The sequence below is a fragment of the Mustela nivalis genome, assembly GCF_964662115.1.
Source record: "Mustela nivalis genome assembly, chromosome: 9".
NCBI classification, from domain to species: domain Eukaryota; kingdom Metazoa; phylum Chordata; class Mammalia; order Carnivora; family Mustelidae; genus Mustela; species Mustela nivalis.
Genome location: NC_139028.1, coordinates 113,104,179 through 113,128,959, shown reverse-complemented (window position 1 = coordinate 113,128,959; position 24,781 = coordinate 113,104,179). Strand labels below are relative to the sequence as shown.

The window sequence follows — 24,781 nt, the reverse complement described above, 5'->3', positions numbered from 1 at the left end:
GATAATACCCATAAGATCAACAAACCTCTGGCAAGATTGATTCAGAGAAATTTTTAAAAGAGAAGGCACAGGGGGGCGGGTGGCTCAGTCATTAAGCATCTGCCTTTGGCTCAGGTCATGATCCCAGTGTCCTCAGATCAGGCCCTGCATAGGGCTCCCTGCTCAGCAAGAAGTCTGCTTCTCCCTCTCCCACTCCCCTGCTTGTGTTCCCTCTCTCGCTGTGTCTCTCTCTGTCAAATAAATAAGTAAAACTTAAAAAAACAAAGAGAGAGAGAGAGAAGGCACATATTAACAATAATAGGAATGAAAAGGGAGCTAATAACTACGGGTATTAGAAAATAAATATATGAGGATATTATAAACACCATTATGACAACTTTTATATTTATATTTTATATATGAAACATATACTGGAGTGCCTGGGTGGCTCAGTCGGTTAAGCCTCTGATTTGGTTTCAGCTCAGGTCATGATCTCACTGTTGTGAGATTAAGCCCCACATCGGGCTCTGAACTCAGCTTAGAGTCGGCTTGAGATCCTCTCCCTCTGACTCTCCCTCCACTTGCATTCTCTCTCTTTCTCTCTCAAATAAATAAATAACTGAATAAATAAAATCTTAAAAAGAAATATATTTATTTTATATACTTAGATTTGTTTACATGAAAGTAGATAAGTCCCTACAGAAAAATATAATTCACCAAAACTAAAACAGATGGAAATAGAAATCCTGCTTAGTCCTATAACAGTAAACAAATTGAATCATTAGACAAAATCTTATAAAGAAAACTCCAGGCCTATATGGTTCCACCAGTAACTACAATTCAAAAAATAAATAATTACAATTATTTATTAACTACAATTCAAAAAATAAATAATTGCATCTCACACAAATCTTTCCAGGATATAGGGAAAAAAAAGAGGGCCCTTCCTCCACACATCATCAGGGTACCATACTTGATACCAAAAAGTCAATAAAGACTACGTAAGAAATTCTGCAGTTTCAGAACATAGACATAAAAACCTCAAGCAAATCAATAGTAAACTGAATCTAATAATATATAGAAAAGATAACATATTGTGCACAAATTAGATTTATTCTAAAAAGGCCAGGTTAGGGGCACCTGGGTGGCTCAATGGTTTAAGCATCTAACTCTTGATCTCAGCTCAGGTCTTGATCTCAGGGTCTTGAGTTCAGGCCCCGAAATTGGGCTCCAAGCTGGGCATGGAGCCTTCTTAAAATCAATCGATCAATCAATCAAGAGGCCAGGTTAGAGATGAGAAATTTAATGAATGCAATTTAGCCATTTAACTTAGGAAAAATTGCAGCCCTTTAATGAAGGCACAGAGTGCATCTTCCCATGCCCAGTGAAACCCACCCCACAGGGCACATTGCAGCAGTAGCGGACATATGGCCAAGAGTAATGGAAGAGGCAGGGTCTGGGCAGAAAGTCTGAGCCAGTTGTTGAAACAGGATCTAAATCCTGGGAGCTTTATTGGGCATGCAGTCAGCTTCATACTGAAAAAGCAAATCCATGGGGTGCCTGGGTGGCTCAGTGGGTTAAAGCCTCTGCCTTCAGCTCAGGTCATGATCCCAGGGTCTTAGGATCAAGCCCCATGTTGGACTCTCTGCTCCTCGGGGAGCCTGCTTCTTCTCTCTCTGCCTGCCTCTCTGCCTACTTGTGATCTCTGTCTGTCAAATAAATAAATAAAATCTTTAAAAAAGAAAATCCTTTCAATTCTTAACTGGAATATTTTGGCAAGCATCTTTAAAATAAAACAGCCACTCAAGTTTATGAGAAACATGATAGTGAGGTAATGACTTAAAAATAATATAAATTAGGGTTGTGGGGGTTGGGGAGATGTGTTGGGAAGAGGAAATGGGTAAACAGCGATGTCACTGTTCTGTTTTTCGAGCCGGGTGTTTGTTATTTCACTCCATTGCTTATGTATATCTGACATCAATTATTTCGTACATACCAAATATTTCATAATTTTAAAAAGTGAACTCGGGCTTCTTCTCAACCTGCAGTCTCTGGGATTCCCCATCTTAGAGAATAATTCTATCTTCCACCCAGAAGCCTGGGGCTGCTTGGCTCTTCCCTTTTTCTCTCTCCCCCAGTTACTCAGATACCACCTCCTGGCCCTCTCTTGCCTTCGGGGTGTCTGTCCACCCTCCCTAGACCAGACCAGGCTGTTTTTATCTCCTTCTGAATGCTGCATCAGCTTCCTGACCACTCTTCCTGCTCCAGCGGCCACCCCCTTCCCTCTGCCAGTCCCTCCCTCTGCTGCGGCCATGATGACATTTCCCAGAGCAGACCTGCTCCTCCTCCTCCAGCTTAAACCCTGCAGCATCTCCCCACTGACCCTCTTCTGGCTGTTTATTTTATTTTTTTTTTAAAGATTTTATTTATTTATTTGAAAGACAGAGATCACAGGTAGGCAGAGAGGCAGGCAGAGAGAGAGGAAGAAGCAGGCTCTCTGCCGAGCAGAGAGCCCGATGCGGGGCTCGATCCCAAGACCCCGGGATCATGACCTGAGCTGAAGGCAGAGGCTTTAACCCACTGAGCCACCCAGGCGCCCCTCTTCTGGCTGTTTACAAGGCCAAGCGCGCTCAGTCCCCACTCCCCTCTTCAGACTCATTTTCAGCCGTTCTGTGCCTCACTCCGCAAGCTCATCACTCAGGGATTTTCCTTGTTTCCTATAATTCAACCACACTTTTGGACCAGAGGGTCTTCCTACTGATCCCTGTTCCTCTTCCCCTTCCCCCTACCACATGCTCTAATTCTCTTCCGGTTCTATCCTAAATGTCATTTCCTCATCCCATTTTTCATTATTTTTTATTACTCATTACCAGCTGTGGTCTTTGAAAACTGTCCTAACCATCTCCCTCGCTTCCTATATCCCAGACTTCCAGCCCAGTGCAGATCTCCAGGGAGCTCCAAGGCTGCCCAGGGGATGGCAGAGCCACAAGATGGAAGGAGCCTGGGCTCTTGAGTAACCGGGTGGAAGCCTGCCCTCCAATTGTTCCTCTCTCTATTGAAGATACAGATGTATTTGTTATCTGCTGTTGTATAAAAGTTATCCCAGAACTTTCAAAAAAGAATCTACTACCTTGCTGTTCCGTGCATTAGGCAGTTCAGGAGAAACAGAGCTAGGAAGTTCGACTCACTGTGTCTCGTGAGGTTTGCAGTCAAGATGTCAGCCAGAACTACCATCATTGGAAGGTTTGGTAGAGGCCGGAGGTTTGCAGGGGGTCCCCCTCTTTGTGGGCTCATTCACATGGCTGGGGGCTGCAGGGCCTCCATTGCACACCACATGGTCCTGTCCAGAGGGCTGCTTGCTTGTCTTCCTGCCATGGCATCTGGCTTCCCCCAGAGTGAGTTGACCCAAGACAGAGAACACACTGGAAGCCAAGTCTCACAAGTCAAGCCATCACTTTTGTTTGAATCTACTCATTAAAAGCGAATTGCTGAGCCCAGTTCGCACTCAAAAAGAGGGGAATTGGGGCCACCTCTTGAAAAGAGGGGTATCAAGAATGCATGGATGTATCCTAGAAAGGCCACACCCTGGCTGAACCCATTCGTCCATCTACGTGGTTCCTGCACCTGAGGAGAAGCAAGTCAGATAACCCGAGGGCTGTCTCTGGTCTCACTGTGACCTTGGGATGCAGGAGTCCCTGGGCACACACCTCCTGGAGTTCTTCTTGTTTCTCTATTCAGATCCTGGTCCTTCCCTCTGAGAGAACTGGTCGCCAACTTCTCCTCCCTGCTCCCACCTCCACACACATTCCCTTGTCCTGTTCCCATATCTCCCTGAACCCATATCCGTGCACACTTCCCACAGGGACAGAAAGACGAACTCTCCTCCCTTCAGCCATGCGGGGTCCCCCTCATCTGTTCCACCTCCCCTCCGCTCTTGATTTTCCAAAGTCAACACTTCCCTGTGTGTTTCCTTGTTTATTAGTTGTCCGTGGTCTGGAAGCTCCAGGAGGAGAGGTTTTGTTCATGAATGCGTTCTCTACACTGAGCACAGGGCTGGCTCATAGTGAGCACTTGGTGAATACTTGCTGGGTAACTGGTTGATGAGCATTAAGGAGGCACATGATCTGATGAGTCCTGGGTGTCATACGCAACTGATGAATTATTGAACACTACATCTGAAACTAACAAGGTACTCTATGTTGGCTAACTGAATTTCAGTTTAAAAAAATACTTGCTGGATAAAGAAATGACTGAATCGGGGGAGCAGGGGGACTCCATTCTCATGGTAAAGAGGTAGGAGGAAAATTATGGGTCCCAAATTTCCTGCACTGTGCAAGAAGGTTCATGAGGGCAGAAAGTGTGCTTTTGCTCCCTACTGAGTCCCCAGCACACAGCCCTGTGCCTGGCACGTAACGGGCCCTACAAATGTGTGCTGATTGCCCAAGCTAGCAATTTATTGCCCCTAATACCTTTCTTTGTCTATAAAACACTTTCATAACAGTTGCTATCCCTGGACCTGTCCTTAGCCCAGTCCTATACTATGTCCCTTTCATAGATGCCCTCAGGGTCTCAGTTCAGAGTTATGACATGGCCTCACACCTGGCCACCTGCCCCCTGCAATGGGCAGAGACTTGAGCTCCCTGGCCCTGCTCTGCCCTCCAAGGACACTCAGGTTGTGTAGCCCAGCTCCCTGGTTTTGTCCAAAGACTGTGGGTAATGAGTGAACCCCAGACACTGCTTGAAAGGGTGGGTGGAACTCACCACAGTTCATGGGGAGAGTTGGGTGCAGACAGTGGGGGCTCTTGGATCAGAAAAAGTGCTGGGGAGTGTTGGGAAACCAGACAATGTCCCAATGGTATCCTTAGTGTCCTAGCTCGGCCACTCTCCAGCAGGGTGGCTCTGACTAAGTTCTCTAGCCACTCTGAGCTTCAGCTTTCTCATCAATAAAATGGTAACTTGGGGCACCTGGCTGGCTCAGTCACTACAGCATGCAACTCTTGAACTCGGGATCATGAGTTCAAGCCCCACTTTGGGCTAAGAGTTTACTTCAGAAAAAAAATGGCAATTTGTCACGGGGATTGAGAAAATGGATATGTTGCAAAGTAAAGAGATGGTGAGGCCAACCTGGGTTTAAATCCTGACTTTGTCTTTCCCTATTAGCTGCACAAACCTCAGGCAAGTTACCTAATCTTTCTGTACCTCAGTTTCCCCATCCATGACAGAGGCAGGATAATAGTGCCTGGCTCATAGGATTGCAATGAGCCAAGCATACAGTCAGAGCTCAGCATACGTGGGCTGTGTGATAATCCTTACAATTTACAACACACACACACACACACACAACACTCTGCCCTGACAGAGGTCCCAGACACAGGAGGAATGACAATATAGGGTCAGATGAGATTGCCCTCCCATTGGCTCAGGGCCATGGGCACCAAGAAAAGGGAGAGAGTCACTTGGGTTTACAGCAGATGCTTGAAAGTATCTTTGGAGGTGCACTAAGCATTTTCTGCGCAAACAGGAGGAGGAAAGCATCTCACACAAAGGGGAAACGAAAGAGAAGAAGGCTACACTGAAGAGACAAAGCAGAGCATGAGGAATGAGGACAAGTTAAGTCTGGCCACGACACAAAGTGCGTGAGCGACAGTGGGGGCGGCAGGCTGAGGCAGATCACCCGGGAATCCGAATGCCCAGGGTGGAAGGCCTTTGGCAGAGCAGGGAGCGGACGGGGGTGTAGCCATCTGGCTCCCGTGGCATCCGTCCCAGCCTCCTCCCAGCTGCCTTCTTGGACTTGCAGAGGTTGGAATGAAGGAAAAAAAAAAAAAAAAAGTTCCAGCTGTTTAGCTGCAAGCTGGAATCACGTGAGACTTAACTCTGGAACTTAACTCTGGAACGGAGTGAAACGGAGCCCCACCCCCACCCCCCCTGCCAGCCCCAGGCATTCCTTCTCCTGGTGTGGCTCCAGCACAGACGTGTGACTCTGGAACCCCTGCACTGTGGAGGCTTCCAAGTCCCTGGATGGCAGGGACACCTCACAGGGACAGCGGTGTAGGCACTGACTGGAGCCCTGCCCAGGAAATGAGGTAGGAGAATCCGAACAATAACAACAAAAACAAAACAAAACAAAAGAAACAAACAAACAAACAAACAAAAAAACAAAAAAACCCAAAAGAGAAAAAAAACACACAAACATAAAAACAATTTCAATAGAAACTGTCCCCTCAATCCTCCATGAAACTGCAGCCCCATGTCCCGGGCGGTCGGCTCCAAGTCAGTGAGTGTGCCCACCCGTCTGTGTATCCATCCAAACCAATGTCTAGTCACTCCTTCAATAGCTACTGAACTCGTGTTGTGTCCCAGGCCCTGGACCTGGGGCTGGGAACGGCGAGACAAACCAGATATCATGCCCACTTTGGTTTTGGTTATCTGTTGCTGTGGAACAGACCCCCCTCAAACTGGAAGGTTTGTAACAATAATCATCATGTGTTTCCTTACAATTTTGCCATTTGGGCAAGGGTGGAAAGCTCTTTCCTCTGGCACGTGGCATCATCTCGGGCGGCCCGATATTTTCCCAGCAGAGGACGGGTTTATTCAGCAATCACTGAGAATTACAACGGGGGACAAGCAACCTCCAGCAAAACCACCAGCAAGTCCCTGACCCCAGGAGAGGACCACTCTTTTATAGAGGAAAGGGGGGAGTTGGGGGTTACAAACTCAAAGTCCATTGGAGTAAATTGGGAGCTTGAAGTGCGGTCGCTTCTCAATGGCTGAGCTCTGTCTGTCGTTGGCTGGGCTGTTGCTGGGGCAAGAAGAAATTTCCCTGACCCTCGCTTGGAGAGTACAGGGGTAACCACTTGCCTTTTCCGGTTGGGTCTGCGGTGGACAGCTAGCGCCGGGCCCGAGAGCGCCCCCTGCCGGCCTCCTGGCTCCATTCTCAGCGAAGTTTCCTTTTCTTAATTTTCACACCGGCATGGACCTAGTCTAGAGAAGAAACAGAATGTCATAAACGTATGTCAGATAAATGATGGGACAAATTCCTGAAATGTGCCTCTGGAGCCAATACCCAGCTGAACGGAGGAGTGGGCATGGCTTCTCAAGGAGTGCCAAGAATGCCTCATTTCAACACGTGTCCCAAGGAACAAAGCTAAATGCCCACAGAGCTGGGACAGATAATGAGCAGCAGTGACCTTGGCCGCTGGCCCCATCCAAGCAGCTGTAACCCGGAAGTGGGCCCGACGGGTCAAGTTTCCTGGAGGAGCCAGACATCCTTACTTCTTATGCGAAATCTTACACCTTTTAAGCAATGACAACTAATTGATAAAAAATTGTCAGTGCCGTATGGGGCAAATGAAACTCAACCACAGGCCAGATGTGCCTATGGGCAGGCAGCTCAGATCTCTGGTCTGAAGGCTGTTTGCCCTCCAGAATGCCAATGGTGCCCTCCTCGACGAAGTTTCAGGCTAACCCTGCCACGCAGCTCCCAGCAACCCAGGATTGCTGCTGCCCTTATTTTTAAAATCTTTTTCTGCTTATGAAAGGAATCCCCTTTCTTGGTGAAAAACTCAAACCTTACAGAAATTCCAAACACATCCCATAACACAGATCTAATCCTCTCTCCACCTTCCACCCACGCAACCACCCATCACAGTTGGTGAATATTCTTGCAGATATTTTCAGAGTAATTTTTTTTTCAGTTCACAAAATTGAAATCTTACTGTATAACCATTTTACAATCTTTTTTCACAATAACATAGAATAGACCACTTTTACATTGATGTAAACTCATCCTTCTTAATGCCTGCGTTTAGGAGACACGGTGGTCAAGGTGAATGATTATGGAATCAGATAGACCCGCGTTCAAACCCTGTGTCCTACTACTTTGATACTAAGTGACTGGTCCAGTGGCCCAAGTTCTCTGAGCCTCGGTTTCCTCACCTATAAAATGAGAGAAGTAATGTCGTCTACCTTGCCAGGATGGGTTAGATGAATTTTAGTTGCTACCGTAACCGTTCTGCTCTTTGGTTATATAAATTTCATCATTGGCCTATTGATGGGCATGTAGGTTGTTTCTAAATTTTCTCTATTATAAACTGCACTTTGGGGAATTCTTTGTCAAGATGGATTCCTAGAATTGAAATTGCTGGGTCATGGGGTATCTACATTTTTTTTTTTGACTCATTGAAATCCTCAAAATCATTTTATAAATAGTTATACAAGTAATAGATGAATATATTCTTTCATATGGTTTTAAGCTGCTCATAAGCCTGCAGGGCAAAACAGCCATCTCTCATTGCAACACTCCTCCCCCCATCCCACCTCCTCCTCTTTTCCCTAGAGATGTGCCCTTTATTTATTTTTCTTTTTTTCTTTAAGTAGGCTCCATGCCCAGCATGGAGCCCAACATGGGGCTTGAACTCACGACCCTGAAATCAAGGCCTGAGCTGAGATCAAGAGCCGGATGCTTAACAGACTGAGCCTCCCAGGCACCCCTCGGTGTCCCTTTTAAAAGTGTATTCTTTGTCAATAGGTGCATGTAATATATAATGTGTTTATAAATACACACAGAGGGTTTATTTTTTCTTTATATCAATGAGGCCATACTTCTAACATTATTCTGGGAGTTACTTTTTAACCTAATAAAATGAGAAATTTTTCTGCATCAGGATATGGAGACTTACCTCATTCTTACTATGTAAAGAACTATTACAGACTACAAAAAGAGAAAAATGTAGGAGTGCCTGGATGACTTAGTCAGTGGGACACATAACTCTTGATGTCAAGGTTGTGGTTTCGAGCCCCATGTGTGGTGTAGAGATTGCTGAAAAATAAAATCTTAAAAAAAAATGTAGACCCATCTATGTATCCTCCACCAGCTTAGGAAAGGAAGAGGGTTTTTTTCTTCTTTTTTAAAATATTTTATTTATTTGGAGAGAGAGAGAGAGCAGGAGGGAGGGGCAAAGAGAGTGGAGAGAAAGAAATCTCAAGCAGACTCCTCGCTGAGTCTGGAGCCTGACGCGGGGTTTGATTCTAGGACCCTGAGATCATGACCTGAGCCGAAGGCAGAGGCTTAACCCACTGAGCCATGCAGGCACCGCTGTTTGTTTGTTTTCTATCGTAATCTTTACACCCAATGTGGGGCTCGAACTCACAACCCCAAGGTCAAGAGTCACACACTCTTCCAACTGAGCCATCCAGGCATCCCCACATATATGTACATTTTAAAATAAACTCTTAAGTTCCATGAAAAAGTCTTTTGATTTACATTGAAATTTTAGGTCAATTTGCAGGAGAGCTGAGATTTCCTGCCAGAAACGCACGAGGTACCAGTATCTCCACATCCTTGCTTATAGTTGTCATGGTTGTTCTTTTTGTGTCTTTTTTATTGTAACCATCCTAAGGGATGTGAAGTGATCTCCTTGTGGTTTGGATTTGCATCTCCTTCATGTATCTATTGGCCTTTTCTTCTCTGAAGAAATTTCTGTTCAATTCCTTTGCCATTTTTGAATTGTGTTGTCTTTTGAATTGAGTTTTAAGAATTCTTTTTATATGCTAGATACAAGTCTTTTATCAAATATATGATCTGAAAAATTTTTTTCTTATTCTGTGAGTTGTCTCTTCAATTTCCTGATGGTTTCTTTTGAAGCACAGAAGTTCTAAATTTTCATGATGTCCAATTTATCTAGTTTTCCTTACATTGCTGTGCTTTTGTTGTCATATCCAAAAAACCATTATCTAACCCAAGGTCATGAAGATTTATGCCTGTTTTTTTCCCTAAGACTTTCATAGTTTTAGGTCTTACATTTAGGCCTTTGATCCATTTTGAGCTAATTTTTGGTGTATGGCGTGAGGTAGGGTTCCCAGCACCATTTGCTGACAAGACTAATTCTCTCCCACTGCATCGTGTTGGCACCCTTGTTGATAATCAATTGACTATAAATATTTGTGTTTATTTCTGGACTTTTAATTCTACTCCATTACTTTATTTGTCTATCCTCTTATCAGTACTACATAATCTTGATTATTGTGGCTTGGTACTAAGTTTTAAAATCAGGAGGTATGAGCACTCCAGCCTTCTTCTTCCTCTTCAAGAGCATTTTCTCTATTCTGGGTCTCATGCATTTGCAGATGAATTTGAAGATCATCTTGTCAATTTTTGCACTGAAGGCAACAGGGATTTTGACAGGGACTAGCTGAATTTAATTTAGATCAATTTTGAGGACGATGCCATCCACCAATATTAAGTCCTATAATCCATACATATGAGATGTTTCTCAATTTATTTAGATTTTTAATTTCTATCAACAATATTTTGTAATATTCAGTGTACCAGTCTTACACTTCTCTTGTTCAATTTATTTATAAGGATTTTATTCTTTTTGGTGCATTGTGAATGGAATTTTCTTGATCTCATTTGTGGATTGTTCATTGCTAGTGAATAAAACTACAATTGATTTTTACACATTGGTTTCTATCCTGCAACCTTGGGGAACTCATTTACTATTTTTTGATGGATTCCTTAGGATTTTCTACATACAAGATCCTGTCATTTGCAAATAGAGATACTTTTATTTCTTCTTTTCCAACTAGATGGTTTTTATTTATTTTCTTGCCTAAATACCCTGACTAAAACTTTCAGTATAATACTGAATAGAAGCGACAAGTGTGGACATTTTTTTCTTGTATCCAGTCTTAGAGGGAAAGTGCTCAGTCTTTTACCATTATTGTAATGTTAGCTTGCATTTTTCATACATGCCATTTATACGGTTCAGGAAGTCCTAACAGATTCCTGGCTTTGGGTTTGTTTGTTTGTTTGTTTGTTTGTTTTTAAGATTTTATTTATTTGAAGGACACCTGGATAGCTCAGTGGGTTAAGCCTCTGCCTTCAGCTCAGGTTATAATCTCAAGGCCATGGGATGGAGCCCCGCATCTGGCCCTCTGCTTAGCAGGGAGCCTGCTTCCCCCCACCCCCACCTGCCTCTCTGCCTACTTGTTCTCTCTGTGTGTGTGTCAAATAAATAAATTTTTTTAAAAAAAATTTTTAAAGATTTTATTTATTTGAGTGAGAGACAGAGTGTGGATGGCGGAGGGGCAGAGGGAGAGGGAGAAGCAGACTCCCTGCTGAGCTGGGAGCATGACTCCAGTCTCTATCCCAGGACTCTGAGATCATGACTTGAGCCGAGGTCAGATGCTTAACCAACTGAGCCACTGAGGTGCCCTCCATTGGGCTCCCTGCTCAGTGGGGAGTCTGCTTTTCCCTCTCCCTCCTCCCCTCCCCCTAGCTCATTCAATAACAGAGGTGTTAGGGTGATCCTTTTAGACCTAAGAAGAGGGCCCGCCACCTCCATTCAGCACCCCCAATGGCTCCTCCTGTCATTCAAAGTAAAAGCCAAAGTCCTTATAATGGCTAATGCCATCTGGTTCTTCCTCCTCCTCCCACTTACCCTTTTGCTATTTCCACTCCAGCCATACTCACCTCCTCCCAACAACCCAGGACAGGTCCACTCTTCACCAACGGTGACTCTTTACCCAGGGGTCCCTTTGGCTCATGCCCCTTCCTCCTTCAAGTCTTTGTTTAGCTTCTCACTTACACTGCAACCTGCTTCAAGGAGCCCCACCACACTCCTGATCTCCTTCATTCCCCTCTTGTTTTGCCTACAGCTCTTATTACCTACTTATTACCTCCCAGCACAGTAGTGAATTCCCTTATATCATGTATCTGGTTTATCATCCATCACACCCACCAAGGTAAAACTTCACAAAGGCAGAGATTATCATTATGTTCACTGATATCCTGAGTTCCTAGAACAGGCTGCATCTGACAGGTTTGCAGACAACTGAATAAATGATTTAATTACCAGTTTGGGTGTGGGGACAGATGGGAAAGGGAGAGGATGAACAAGATGCCCAGGTTTCTGAAGCCAGGGCAGGGGTGGAGGACTACGAACACTAAAATTAAAAAAAAAAAAAAAAAATAGATATTTCAGCTGGAGACCAGACCTGGGAGTCATCAGCACCTGGGTGGGAGTATGGAGTCCACAGGAGCAGAGGGCATTATGCAGAGAAAACAAACAGAAGGGACCAATATGGACACCAATATCTAGGACAGACGAGATAGGACAGACAGAGGAGAGGATGCACAGCCAGGAAGAAAAGCAGAGGCCTGTGGGATCACAGAATCTCAGGTATGAGACTTCTTGGGAGAGAGGTCGAGTCAGGCAAGAAGGGAAAGTTGACCGCTGGATGCAGTCACTAGAAAGTAACACATGGCCTTGTCGGGGAGCCAACTCTGTAACAGGTTACAGGCTAAACTTGTCAGGCCAATTCAGGAGATGATGAAGGTGGCTGAGGCCAACAGGATGGGAATTTAGCGTCAGACAGACCCAACGCCAATCCAGGAACAGGTCTTGTTAAACCTCTGAACCTCCATTAATCCACGTACAAAATGAGAATGGCACCTCGTAGCCCATACGCTTTGGTGACTGATTGCTACCCGAGACGGAAGAAATGCAAGATACAAATTGGGTGTACTGGCTTCATTCTGTCAATGAGCAGACTGGTTTGGCTGCGATTGAGACACAAACTGAAATAATGCGCAGCTCAAGACCTGTTGTAGCTGCGGTTATGGCCGGGGAGCGGACAGATACAAGGCAGAGCTGTAGGCACAGGGAAACTGAAGTCGAGCCCTTTGCATAGAACACTATTCCAAATCAGCCGGTGTTAAAGATCTGCCTTCTTAGTCCTAGACACAACAGCTTGCGCCTCTCTTTTGTGGCGCAGCAAACGTTCGCCTTGGGCAGACACAGATCACCCGCCCACGGACTGTACCCCCCTGCACCCCACCCCTCCCAGCCAGCTGTCCGCCCACCGGGCTCGAACCTAGACCTAGGCAACGCTACCTTTAGCGCCTAGCAACCGCTCACCTGCTACGCTCTCTCCATAGGCCGGCCAGTCTCTTTCCTTTTTCTTATTGGTCCGCGTAACTCTATCTCGGCCAATTAGCAGCAGCCACGGGGACCCAACACACTCCCACACAATTTGGGGGTGATCATGAAGGAGCAAATTTTTCTTTTCTGAACCTAGTTCTCCAGGAAAGCATCTGATTTGCTGTGAAATCTTCTGGAGTGAGACTCTAAGACATTTTATTTCTCTTAAGCCCGTAATGTCGGTCCCTGGCACACTCCCCCCCCCCAAAATGGTACGGCCCGCACAAAGCCCCACCTTCCTCCCCTCCCTGAGAGCCAGAGTCCTCCTCTAGGCTGTGTCCACTCAGAGACGGAGACGATACCATCTGGGACTAATAGTCGGGGGACTCCAGCCACCTGCCGGGCTGCCCTATTCCGCTGCGACCACCTCTCGCACCTCTTGCTCCGGCCGTGGGCGCGACGCCTGGGTACAGTGGTGGGGCCACCGCTGTCGGCCCCACGGAGGGTGCGCGGTGCGGCCAACGGAAGGGTGCACTTGGTACGACCCACTCGGCGCCACGCCGGAAGTGAGGTGTCTCACTCCCGAAGTTCCGGCTCGCAGGGGGTGGGCAGTGTTGTTAACCGGAGCCGCCTCCGCAGTTGCGGGGATCGAGCGGGCTCGCGGCGCTGGGCTCCTGGTGAGTCGGCCGGGGTCGGGCCCGGGTTGTGGTTGGGAGTCGGGACCTGGGCCCTCCCCTTGAGGGATCCGGGGTCGGCGCGCCCCCTGAGCCCCGCTCGCGGCTTGTCAGCTGGTGGTGGACCTCAGGCGCCCGCGCGGCCGCTCTTCAGAGGCCGGGCCCCGCCTGCGACGCTCGCTGCTCCTGGCGATCACAGGTGCGGGGGCGTCCCGGGTCCCTCTCCGTGTCGCCGCTGCATCCCGGCGATCGGCCGTTTCTCCGCTGCCCCCGAGTGGACATTGCCCCGGGGGTTGGGGGGGGACGCCAGGGTTCCAGGCTGACGTATCCTGCCCGCTCCCGCGGGGCGCGCGTGGCCGCTGCCCACCCTGGCCGAGCTGTCACCGGCGCTGTCGCCTGCCCACCTGCGCCCCCCAGCGCCTGGCTTCTCCTGATCCAGGCGGCACTTTCCTGCTTCTGGAGGTTTCTGCGTGTGCATCCTCCCCATCATCTTCACTTTAGAGGCCGTGGTAGCGGTTCCCTCTCCTGCAGCACGTTTGCTTCTCCTCGTGCCTCCCTAGAGGCGGCGGCTTGGCAGGCGGCGTGGAAAACCCTAGATTTGAAACAAGACTGACCCAGGCTCCAGACCTTGCGTCAGTGGGCTCACTTAACCCCCCTTGAGCCTCCATTTTCTTATTTGTAAAATAGGGGCGCGTATGCTGTTCTTGGCGTCATGATTGTGAGGGTGAGGCGAGGCGGGTTTGGGGTTTTTTTTTTTCCCCACTCCTATTTGGTGACACTGCGTGTCGGGCGGGGGGCTGGGTTTGCACGGTGTACGCATCACACAGGTGATTCCTTCCCTTTCCCCACGCAGGTCTCCAGGCCAGGGCAATGTTCCGCACCGCAGTGATGATGGCGGCCAGCCTGGCGCTGACCGGGGCCGTGGTGGCTCATGCCTACTACCTCAAGCACCAGTTCTACCCCACTGTGGTGTACTTGACCAAGTCCAGCCCCAGTATGGCAGTGAGTTCAGGGCTCAGGGTGGGGGGAATCTCCCTGGGCGGGGAGGTGGAGTCCGCTTGAGGTGGGGGGGGGCGGAGTTAGAGGTCAGGTAAGTGGGAGAAAGGCCAAGTAGCCCACTAGCTGCCTGCCTTTTAATTAATTGGGATGGGGACATTGGGGGAGGTTCCCAAATGAGGAGCCCCAGACATAGCAGAGCAGAAAGTGACCTCAAACCATAGCTTATTCTCACTCCTAGGTCCTCTACATCCAGGCCTTTGTCCTTGTCTTTCTCTTGGGCAAAGTGATGGGCAAGGTGTTCTTTGGACAGCTGAGGGCAGCAGAGATGGAGGTAAGATGTTCTTGACTCCAAAAGCGAGGGGCAGGGAGCTGGACAAGCAGAGTGTCTTGAGGTCCTCATCATTCCTTGTCCACCCCCCAGCACCTTCTGGAACGTTCCTGGTATGCTGTCACTGAGACTTGTCTGGCCTTCACCGTGTTTCGGGACGACTTCAGCCCCCGCTTTGTTGCACTCTTCACCCTCCTTCTCTTCCTCAAGTGTTTTCACTGGCTGGCTGAGGACCGTGTGGACTTTGTGAGTTGGGTTGAGGGCGTTCTCCGGAGCAGATGGGAGCCAGGGATTGGCTTGGTGGGTGGGCTTGGGCAGTGAAGTCCGGCTTGGGGATGTGGGGTAAGCCCCGGCCTTCCTGATGGGCCCCTTTTCTGCTCTGCCTCAGATGGAACGCAGCCCCAACATCTCCTGGCTCTTTCACTGCCGCATTGTCTGTGAGTGAGATCCCTGGGAGGGACGAGGAGGGAGCTGGAGGGACGAGAGGCTCTGTGGACGATCGGAACACGACAAGTCACTAACCGTGGTCCTGTACCCTAGAGCACAGGCATCCCCCTTGACCCACAGCTGTACAGGAAAGATAAATTTGGAAGTTAATTTGCATCACCTCTGTCCTGTTCCACCCCAGGGCTCCTCAGCTGCCCAGCCCCGAAGCCCTTGGCCTCCTCACCTGGAGCTCGGGCCGCTCTAATACCCTCCTAGGCAAAGCTGCAGTTCCCAGGGGGCTGGGGTCAGTGGAGTGTGGCGCCTGACTAGTGGCTAGGGCCATGGTGGGCCGGAGGGTGGGGTCTTGAAGCAGGAGGTGGCCATCAGGCCCGGTGCTGACCCCACCAATCCCCCATTTGGGGGGGTCCCCACAGCCCTCATGTTCCTCCTTGGTACCCTGGACTTCCTCTTCGTCAGCCACGCCTATCACAGCATCCTGACCCGCGGGGCCTCTGTGCAGCTGGTGTTTGGCTTTGAGGTAAAACTGCCGGAGGTAGCACCGAACGTGCCTCGAATAACCCAACAGACCCCTCCCGAGCACCTGTTCTGGGGCCGGGCTTGCCGTCAGTCAGCATCAGCTCTTGCCTTGTACACACGCACACCCAGGAGAACAGGAAAGCGTGGAGGGAGGCGCATGGGGAGGAGCAGCTCCAACCTGGCGCCCTGGGAGGGCCTTCTGGACGTTGTGGCCCGAGGAGTGGGCTACTGCCCACCGCAGGAATGAGCCTGACGAACAGCGGGGTGAGGAGGGGTGCTCGGTGCCAACGTTCCCACTGGTTGAGCGCTCACTTGGACGCTAGACCCTGTGCCGAGCACTCAACCTGTGGCTTTTCGTCGGCAAAGGAATGTCGTTAGAAAGAGACAGTTAAGGGGGCGCCTGGGTGGCTCAGTGGGTTAAAGCCTTTGCCTTCGGCTCTCGGGTCATGGTCCCAGGCTGCTGGGAAGGAGCCCGCATCGCTTCGGGCTCTCTGCTCAGTGGGGAGCCTGCTTCCCCCTCTCTCTCTGCCCGCTTCTCTGTCTACTTGTGATCTCTGCCAAATAAATGAATAAAATCTTAGGAAAAAAAAAAGAAAAGAAAGGGACAGTTAATTCTGTCATTGGACAGACACGCTGCCAGGGTTAGAGAGGTCTGGTGAGTCACCAGAAGTCCCAGCAGCCGGGGAGTGGAGGAGCTGAGGGGTGACGCGTCCCTGCCCATCCCTGCGCTCTGCCCTGCAGACGCCCGGCCCCAGCCGTGTGTGGCTGCCGCCAGGGGGCGCCGTGTGCTGACGTCCCCGCCCCCTCCCGCAGTACGCCATCCTGATGACTATGGTCCTCACCATCTTCATCAAGTACGTCCTGCACTCCGTGGACCTCCAGAGCGAGAACCCCTGGGACAATAAGGCCGTGTACATGCTCTACACGGAGCTGTTCACAGGTGAGAAGAGCCTGGGCCTCCTGGACTGGAACCAGCGTCCCCGGCCCTGCCTCCCAGGCCCTGTGACTGCTGCTCTCTGCACTTCTCCTTGCCCCCAGGCTTCATCAAGGTTTTGCTGTACATGGCTTTCATGACTATCATGATCAAGGTGCACACCTTCCCTCTCTTTGCCATCCGGCCCATGTACCTGGCCATGAGGTAAGCCCAGCCCAGCCCTCCCTCTACCGGTCCCACACCTGATCCTCCCCCCTTCACCCAGCGCTCACCGCACGTGGTCTTGCAGGCAATTCAAGAAGGCTGTGACGGATGCCATCATGTCCCGCCGCGCCATCCGTAACATGAACACACTGTAAGTGGGCTGGACGGCTGCCGTCCCGAGCTCTGCCCCTGGTTCCCCCGACTCCGCCTCTGGTCTTGACCTAGCCTTGGCCTGTCCTCACTAGGTATCCAGATGCCACCCCAGAGGAACTCCAGGCAATGGACAACGTCTGCATCATCTGCCGAGAAGAGATGGTGACGGGGGCCAAGAGATTGCCCTGCAACCACATTTTCCACACCAGGTGGGGGGGGCGGTGCCCAGGAAGCCGGACATTGGGGGAGAGGCTCTGGAAGGCTCTGGAAGGCTGCCCCCCCGGGGATCTGCAGACCATCGCCTTATCTTCATGCCCTTAGCTGCCTGCGCTCCTGGTTCCAGCGGCAGCAGACCTGCCCCACCTGCCGCATGGACGTTCTCCGTGCATCACTGCCGACCCAGTCACCTGTGCCCCCGGAGCCTGCTGAGCAGGGGCCACAGCCGGCCGCTCACCCCCCACCACTCCTGCCGCAGCCCCCCAACTGTGAGTGGCCCCCTCATCTGGCCATTCAGCACACCCTGTTCTGAGCTGGGTATGGGAAACACGAGGTGAATCAGACTCCCTGTCCTCGAGGAGCTCAGTCTGGGCAGGGAAGGGGGTCATAGGAAGAGACATCACATGGCTCGTAGTCATGGGTCATCAGTGCTGAGTTCAGACGGGCCCTTGGGAGCAAAGATAGGGTTCCTAACACCCAGCCCCTTGGGTGTGACTTGCATCTTTCTCACTTGGATCTTTTCCCACTACCCTGTTCTCTCTCTGCAGTCCCCCAGGGCCTCCTGCCTCCCTTTCCTCCAGGCATGTTCCCGCTGTGGCCCCCGATGGGCCCCTTCCCACCTGTCCCACCTCCCCCCAGCTCAGGAGAGGCCGGGGCCCCTCCATCCACCAGTGCAGGTGAGTCTCTCCGGGACTGCGACAGCCAAGGGGTGGGAGGAATGGAAGCGGAGGCCTCTTAACACTCTCCAAACTGTTCTTACCCTTCAGCAGCCCTTCCTCGGCCCAGTGGAGCCGCCACAACCACAGGGGCTGCTGCGGCCCCGGCCCCAGCCCCTGGCTCCGCCCCTGCCCCCGAAGCCGGCCCCGCCCCAGGCTTCCCCTTCCCGCCCCCCTGGATGGGCGTGCCGCTGCCTCCGCCTTTTGGTAAGCCGAGCCGCAGGCGGGGTTGATGGGGAGGAGGGGTCGGTGGGACCCAGGCTGAGCCTCGGCCTCTCTCCAGCCTTCCCCCCCATGCCCGTGCCCCCCGCGGGCTTTGCCGGGCTGACCCCGGAGGAGCTGCGGGCCCTGGAAGGCCACGAGCGGCAGCACCTGGAGGCCCGGCTGCAGAGCCTGCGCAACATCCACACGCTGCTGGACGCCGCGATGCTGCAGATCAACCAGTACCTCACCGTGCTCGCCTCCCTGGGGTACGTCCGCGGCCCCCACGGAGGGCCCCCGGCCGGGGTTGCCTCGGCCCACCTATCTGTAGGCAGACCAGGGGCTCCAGGTTCTCAAGGCCTCTGTCCTCTTGCTGCAGGAGGCCTGCCTGGGTCTCAGGAGGGCTGACGGTTAGTAGAGCGTGGACTTCAAATCCCGCTCCTTCAGGTTTTTCTAAAATCGGACGACTCCTAATTCTCAGTGCTTTCGTTCATCACGGGGCCCTTCTCCCAAGTGGTGACCCTGTGCCTGAGAACCAGTGGCCCTGATCTGAGTCAGCAAATATAAAGGCCCCTAGAACCAGCCTGTCCTAAGTTCAGGTCCTGGTCCCACCACTCGCTTGCCCCGAGACCACTCTCGCCTTATTTGAATAAGTCCCACCCACAGGTCACGTGCAGAGAGCCCAGCACGCGGGGGTGATGGCACAGGCCTGGCGGGGCACTGGAGTCAGAGATTTGAGTGGGGTTTTATTCAGGGGAAAGTCTGCGGGTGTCCCTTGGAGCCTGGCACCCCGCAGTCTCAGAGCGAACAAGGCTACCACCAGTGCTCGCCGGCAGGTGGCTTATGGCACATCTGCGGTGTGGGCCCACGAGGACTCCCACAGCATGCGCTCGCCTGTGTCTGCTGTTCCCTTGGGCCTCAGACGTCCCTCAGCGCTGATGCTACCCTGCAGGGCTCATAAGGGGCAGACAAATCTGCCCAGTCGTGCCAGGATGTCAAGGCCTCACCTGCCCCTTCCTCCTTCTCTTCCCAGGCCCCCCCGACCTGCTGCCTCAGTCAGCCCCACTGAGGAGACGGCCCCTGCGGTGGTCACTGCTGCCTCCCCCACCAGCATCCCCAGCTCTGAGACCACCACCCCCTCCCCTGGGGCCTCCCCACCAGCCCCTGAGCCTGAAAAGCCTCCAGGTAGTCTCGGTCAGCCTGGGGGTTGGGCTGGGGAGTGGGGAAGGAACTTCTCTGGGTTCCACTTCTGAACTCTGTCCGCAGCTCCTGAGTCACTGGGCACGGAGGAGCTGCCTGAGGACGGGGAGCCTGATGCAGCGGAGCTCCGCCGCCGCCGCCTGCAGAAGCTGGAGTCCCCCGTCGCCCACTGACATTACCCCGGCCCTCCCCTGCCTCCCCTCTCTCGGGCGGCCCTAATGTAACACGTCCCGCCACCAAGTGCCCGCTCCCTCTCCGTGTGCACCAGGGAGTACCGACCCCCAGCTCTGAGAGAAAGGAGGAGGCATCCCCTAGGCCAAGTGGAAAGACGCCTGAGGCCCCAGTTGACTCCAGCCCTTCCAGTCCCGGGCAGCCTTGGGGATCTCGGGTCCCTTCCAGCCTCCCTCCCCCACCCTTCAGCCTGTTCTGCTGGGGCCGTGAAGGCAGGAAGGCAGTCTCAGAGAAGCTCTCTCTGGGAGAAGGGGCAGCCCCTCCAAGGCCTACCTGTGTGTGTGTGTGTGTGTGTGTGTGTTTGTGAAGTCGCTTTCGTGCTAAACAGTATTAGCGCCCCGATCCCATGTGTGAACTTAAGGGCCTGGAGGCAGGCCAGGAACTTGCTCCCTGGGCCACCCACCAAGATTGGTACTGCTGTCCCTTTTCTTACGCTAAACTCCCTAGAGGCCCTTTGTGATGGTGGCTGTGTCACTCGTGCCCTGTGGTGTTTCCGTGTCTTACTGGCAACCGCCCAGCTCAGGGAAAGGCCTGCCTTGGGCTGGAGGAGCAGGGGGGCAGCACTGAGGTGCCCTGCCCCTCTCCCCAGGGCCCCTTCTCCCTGAGGTCTGTCTATCAAGTGAGACCATTCCTGGTCTCACCCAGCAACCACTGCCCAGCCTTGCGCCAGGCTGAGGGCCCGTGCGTCTGCTCCTGAACCACTGCGAGCCCCAGAATCTGTGGAAGGCCACTTCTTGACTTACAGAATGTCTCTCGGGTTCAGAAGAATTGGAACTACTTCCTTGCTGTTGTCTTTTGGCTTAAATTTTGTCTTTGAACTTGAATGCTTGACCCTAGGAAAGAGGAGCAGGAGTGTCTGGCTCCTGGTCTTTCCAGTTTAGAAAAGGCACTGGGCCAGGTAGGGACCACAGGAGCTGAGGCCCGCCTGCCCTTGTCTTTTTTTTCCCCTCGGTTCTGTGTTACAAGAGTTGCTGGAGACCATTTCAGATGATTATTTAATTTGTAAATATTGTACAAATTTTAATAGCTTAAATTGTATATACAGCCAAATAAAGACTCGCCTTAGTGACTGGTGGAGCTGGGTGTCACAGGAACAGCAAGCCAGGCTGCTACTGCTGCTGCTTGCTCGGGCTGTCGACTTGAGAATCCCCAGGGCCGTGGGTTTCGTCAGACAAGACATTCACTGTTCTGGAGCTACCCCCATTTGCCGTATGAAGAAACTGAGCCCCCGAGAAGTTCAGTTCCCTGCCTTCGAGGCCAAGTAGGGGAGCCAGGCTTTGCGGGTGGGAACTCAGGCCTCTGACCTTTGTAGCTCCCTAGATGGGGCAAGTGTGAAGGTTCACGGGCTGGGGGCGTGGGTCGGGAAGGCAGGGGCAAAAGGCCAGCATCTTCCTGCAAAGCCGCTGTCTAGCCTCGATACCAGGCCACCAGGGAAGGCAGGCTGGCTCTGCCCGACTGCTGAGAGCTCCCGAGCACCCCCTTGTGGAGGCACCAACTCAAGCTAATCACTCAGCATCGCGGAGCTAGAGATGCAGTCAGGCCCAACTCTCCCAAGAATGGAGCCCAGGCTTCTCCGTGGGTGAAAGGAACGAGTTCAGGGGCTGACCAGGGCCCTCTATGCCTATGCCCCGTGGTGACCTGACTTGGAACTGAAGACCTCCAGGAACCACGCCCAAGTCCTGTGTGTTCTCCACAGCCGCCACCAAACCAGGTCTGGCCCAGAGCAAGGGCTTGAGAACGTCTGCAGCAGTGAGCGTGTGAAGGCCAAGGAAGACACATACTCTGGGTCTGCTCTGCACTACCCGCCCCTCAACTGGGTTGGGCTGTTACTTCCACCGGTCAACAACCTCCAGAATCTGACCAGTGAGCCCAGTGAGCTCCACCGGAGGCAGGGTCCCCACTGGCAGGCAGCCCTCCCCGCCGCGGGCATCTGTGGAGAGGGTCACATTCCCCCTAAAGTGAGCGAGGCCTGCTCTGAAGCCCTTTAGCCCTGACTGCGCCCTGCCCAAGCTCTTAGCCCTGGCATTTATACCTCCTGTCCTAGTTGCTCCAACAGCCACCTCACTCCTCCCGAGACCCCCCAGACTCTAGTCTTGGGGGGATGCTATCATGCAGGCTGCTCGGCTGGCCCTCAGAAGCCCTTCTCCAGGAGCCAGGCTTTGAGCTGCTGGTCAAAGTAGCCCTTGATGCGCAGGGTACCTGTCACCTCATTGACCTGGGTGACCGGTGTCTTCCCCAGCAGTGGACTCAGAAAATCTTCCACATCTTTCTGCAGGGCCTGAGGAGGGAGAGGGAAGACCACACATCAAGCCTGGTCAGACCATCCCCTTATAAGACTCCCATCCCTCCGGTCCCGAAAGGGTTAGTATCAGCCCCCGACCCATGTCCTCACTTACCCAGATGTCCCCCTCTACCTTCCGGATGACAGTCATCTGGCGGTTGCCATGTGTGATGTCCTTGTAGACAGGGATGTTGTGCATTCGAGAGCGCCGCACCAAGTAGGGCAGGTCGGGTGGGGGGTCTATTACATGCAAGAACAGTGAGAAGCCAGACCTCCCCAGGCTTTATGCCCCCTCAGCTCATGCCCTTCAGTGCACCCGATGGTAAAGCCACCTCGATTTCAGGTCAGAACACCTGCTCTTTCCCTAAATTGAAGCCAAGACCAGCTGCTTCACCCTGATAACCTCCTAGGCCTAGCACAGGGCGTGGCAGTAGAAGATGCTCAAGAAGAAACAAAATTAGGGCCATGCCTCCCTATATCTTTAGATCCCCATCTGGGGCCAATCCTTGCACTTCTCCCCTGGGTCAGGGAGGTTAGTAGCAATCTCTGACACAAAGAAACGGGGATTTACAGCACTGAACACCTACCTACCACATGCCGGGCTCTGTATTAAGTGTTTTATGTACCAAGCAGATTATCGCCATCTTGCTGAAACTCCATATGGGAGAAGCTAAGTGACTAACTCGTGACCACACTGGCAATGAACAGCAAAGTCAAATCTGAACCCAGAAATGCCCAACAACCAAGCTGTGTTCTCAAAGATGGTACAAGGCCCACTGGGGTGGGAGTGGGGGTTCCAGCTTTCAGGTCTTCTCTCTATGCTTCACTTCTCCAGAATGGGAAGACTTCATCCCGACAGTGTGGATGGATGGGTACTAGTAAAACAGCGCTGCCTTCCAGGCCCTTCCTTGAACACGAGGCAGATGCTAAGCCCTGAGACACCTCAACACGAGTCCTGAACCCACTGGGGAATCCAGAGCCTCAACTGGGGAGGTAGACCAGTAGGGAGAGGAAGTTTTCCCCCTATAAACCTCAAGCCATCCCGATCGCCCAGCTCACCTCTGGGTGGCTGCCAACCACTGGGAGTGGGATAGTGTTCATGCTTCGGTGGCTTTGGGATGCTGGTAGGGGGTATCAGGCGCTCCACAAAATGGTATTCATCTACAGACTCCACAAAGCTGGGGTAATCAGGAGGCTCCTGGGTTTGGCTCTGAGGCCAAAAACAAAAACAACAAACAACTATGAGCCCACCCACTACACACCCACCCATCAAAGGAGAGGCAGAACTTGTTAAAAAAGGAAGCACTACAGGTACAAAGAACGGCATAAATAAAAGCCTGGAGACAGAAAAGCCCCACACTTCAGTCGGCCAGGATAGAGGTGAGACTAGAAAAGAAATTCAGGCACTCTGAAGGACTTGCCCCCTTAGGATTTCTGTGTGACTCAAAAACCATAGTCAAGGCACCAGGGTGGCTCAGTCATTAAGCATCTGCCTTTGGCTCAGGTCATGACCCCAGGGTCCTGGGATGGAGTTCCTCATCAGGCTCCCTGCTCTGCGGGAAGTCTGTTTCTCCCTCTCCCACTCCCCCTGCTTGTGTTCCCTCTCTCACTGTGTCTCTCTCTGTCGAATAAATAAATAAAATCTTAAAAAATAAGATTTTATTTATTTATTCGACAGAGATCACAAGTAGGCAGAGAGGGAGGGAGGGATGCAGGCTCCCCACTGAGCAGAGAACCCGATGCCAGGCTCGATCTCAGGACCCTGGGATCATGACCTGAGCCAAGGCAGAGGCTTTAGCCCACTGAGCCACCCAGGCGCCCCAAATAAATAAATAAAATCTTAAAAAAAAAAAAAAAGGCAATTTACTCTAAGTCTGACCGACTAAATTTTTTCAGTATTTTAAAGCTTCCTCTAAACGTTCTACTGAAATATTCTAGTTCAGGATTAGGCACTTTCAGCAATCGTGATAATCCCACTCACAATCACCCGTTGTGACCCTCGCTTACCTGGAACATTCTGGCTTCATATAAACACCCCCAGGCAATGGATGGACTAAATGTGTTACGGGTATTTTGACTGAATTCTTACAATGACACAAGTTAGGTAGTTTACTACCCCCTTTTACTACGTAGGAAAAATTAAGACATCAGCAAACCATCTACCTAAGGTAACTCTCCGCAAACTGTCCTCCCATTCTCCAGCCTGAAGATTCTTTTTGGACACTTTTCCCAAAAGATACCCTGGAGTCCTGATAGGCCCGGGGTTACGAGAAAAGGGAAGCAGATTGGAGTGGACTGTGTATCATGAACTCTAGGTTCCCATTACTGTCGTCAATGATCTAGGGCCGACCACTACCCTGTGGAACCGTATCCCTTTTAAAAAATTAGCCGGAGTCGATGGGCAGCCCCTCCCAGTTCTGACTCACCCAAATGGTCCACCAATCAGGTTCTAAGCCCCAAACACCGAGGCGCACTACAGGCCTTGCACCTTACCTCTATCTTGTATCTCAGCTCCAGGGTTACAGGAGTAACACTGTTACTCCTGTAACCCTGGAGTAACAGTGTTACTCCTGTAACTGTTACAGGAGTAAGAGCCCTGTCCTCCCCATCTCCAGGCTCAGCGTTCTCACCAGCTGCCGTAGCCCGCAGCCCCGCTGGACGCCGGTTCTCCATCCTCTCAGCGTAGCGCGGAACATGGCCGCTGCCATCTTGAACTTCTCCCGTACACCGGTCTTCTGCGCGCGCAACCGGCCAGGTCCCGCCCCTTCAGGGGCGCGCT

At 51.7% G+C, this 24,781-nt stretch overlaps 2 protein-coding genes and 1 long non-coding RNA gene across 9 annotated transcripts; 1 reads left to right on the top strand and 2 right to left on the bottom strand.

Annotated features, from left to right (window-relative positions):
- Nucleotides 1–6,545: 6,545 nt before the first annotated feature.
- Nucleotides 6,546–13,449, bottom strand: LOC309873228. Its single transcript, XR_014316242.1, has 2 exons — nucleotides 13,339–13,449; nucleotides 6,546–6,960 (listed from the first exon to the last, which is right to left on the bottom strand). It is a non-coding gene; the product is annotated as an uncharacterized lncRNA (long non-coding RNA).
- On the top strand, nucleotides 13,227–20,790 carry SYVN1 (synoviolin 1). 7 transcript variants are annotated; one of them, XM_082748420.1, is made up of 16 exons: nucleotides 13,227–13,579; nucleotides 14,430–14,578; nucleotides 14,814–14,906; nucleotides 14,997–15,149; nucleotides 15,292–15,340; nucleotides 15,764–15,867; nucleotides 16,680–16,806; nucleotides 16,905–17,004; nucleotides 17,090–17,155; nucleotides 17,250–17,366; nucleotides 17,479–17,642; nucleotides 17,922–18,050; nucleotides 18,144–18,296; nucleotides 18,373–18,559; nucleotides 19,324–19,475; nucleotides 19,557–20,790. In XM_082748420.1, exons 2-16 carry the CDS (start codon nucleotides 14,447–14,449, stop codon nucleotides 19,661–19,663), a joined length of 1,833 nt encoding a protein of 610 aa, XP_082604546.1. In that variant the 5' UTR covers nucleotides 13,227–13,579; nucleotides 14,430–14,446; the 3' UTR covers nucleotides 19,664–20,790. The 7 variants fall into 7 exon arrangements, with proteins under 7 accessions (XP_082604546.1, XP_082604545.1, XP_082604550.1 ...); XM_082748419.1 differs by having other exon boundaries at nucleotides 18,141–18,296; XM_082748422.1 differs by having other exon boundaries at nucleotides 13,240–13,775.
- On the bottom strand, nucleotides 20,703–24,751 carry MRPL49 (mitochondrial ribosomal protein L49). The gene is made up of 4 exons (XM_082748430.1): nucleotides 24,633–24,751; nucleotides 23,062–23,212; nucleotides 22,118–22,242; nucleotides 20,703–21,999 (listed from the first exon to the last, which is right to left on the bottom strand). The coding sequence occupies exons 1-4, from the start codon at nucleotides 24,708–24,710 to the stop codon at nucleotides 21,853–21,855; spliced, it is 501 nt and encodes a 166-aa protein (XP_082604556.1). The 5' UTR covers nucleotides 24,711–24,751; the 3' UTR covers nucleotides 20,703–21,852.
- Between the last annotated feature and the right edge of the window lie 30 nt (nucleotides 24,752–24,781).

Bases quoted from the DNA above. Each gene is read 5' to 3' on its own strand.
- MRPL49 (XM_082748430.1), bottom strand. From the start codon at position 24,710: ATGGCAGCGGCCATGTTCCGCGCTACGCTGAGAGGATGGAGAACCGGC. The intron at 22,243-23,061 runs GTGAGCTGGGCG...TGCATGTAATAG, and splicing joins TGGTTGGCAGCCACCCAGAG to ACCCCCCACCCGACCTGCCC. The intron at 22,000-22,117 runs GTAAGTGAGGAC...CTCCCTCCTCAG, and splicing joins AGGTAGAGGGGGACATCTGG to GCCCTGCAGAAAGATGTGGA.
- SYVN1 (XM_082748419.1), top strand. From the start codon at position 14,447: ATGTTCCGCACCGCAGTGATGATGGCGGCCAGCCTGGCGCTGACCGGG. The intron at 14,907-14,996 runs GTAAGATGTTCT...TCCACCCCCCAG, and splicing joins TGAGGGCAGCAGAGATGGAG to CACCTTCTGGAACGTTCCTG. The intron at 16,807-16,904 runs GTGAGAAGAGCC...CCTTGCCCCCAG, and splicing joins CTACACGGAGCTGTTCACAG to GCTTCATCAAGGTTTTGCTG.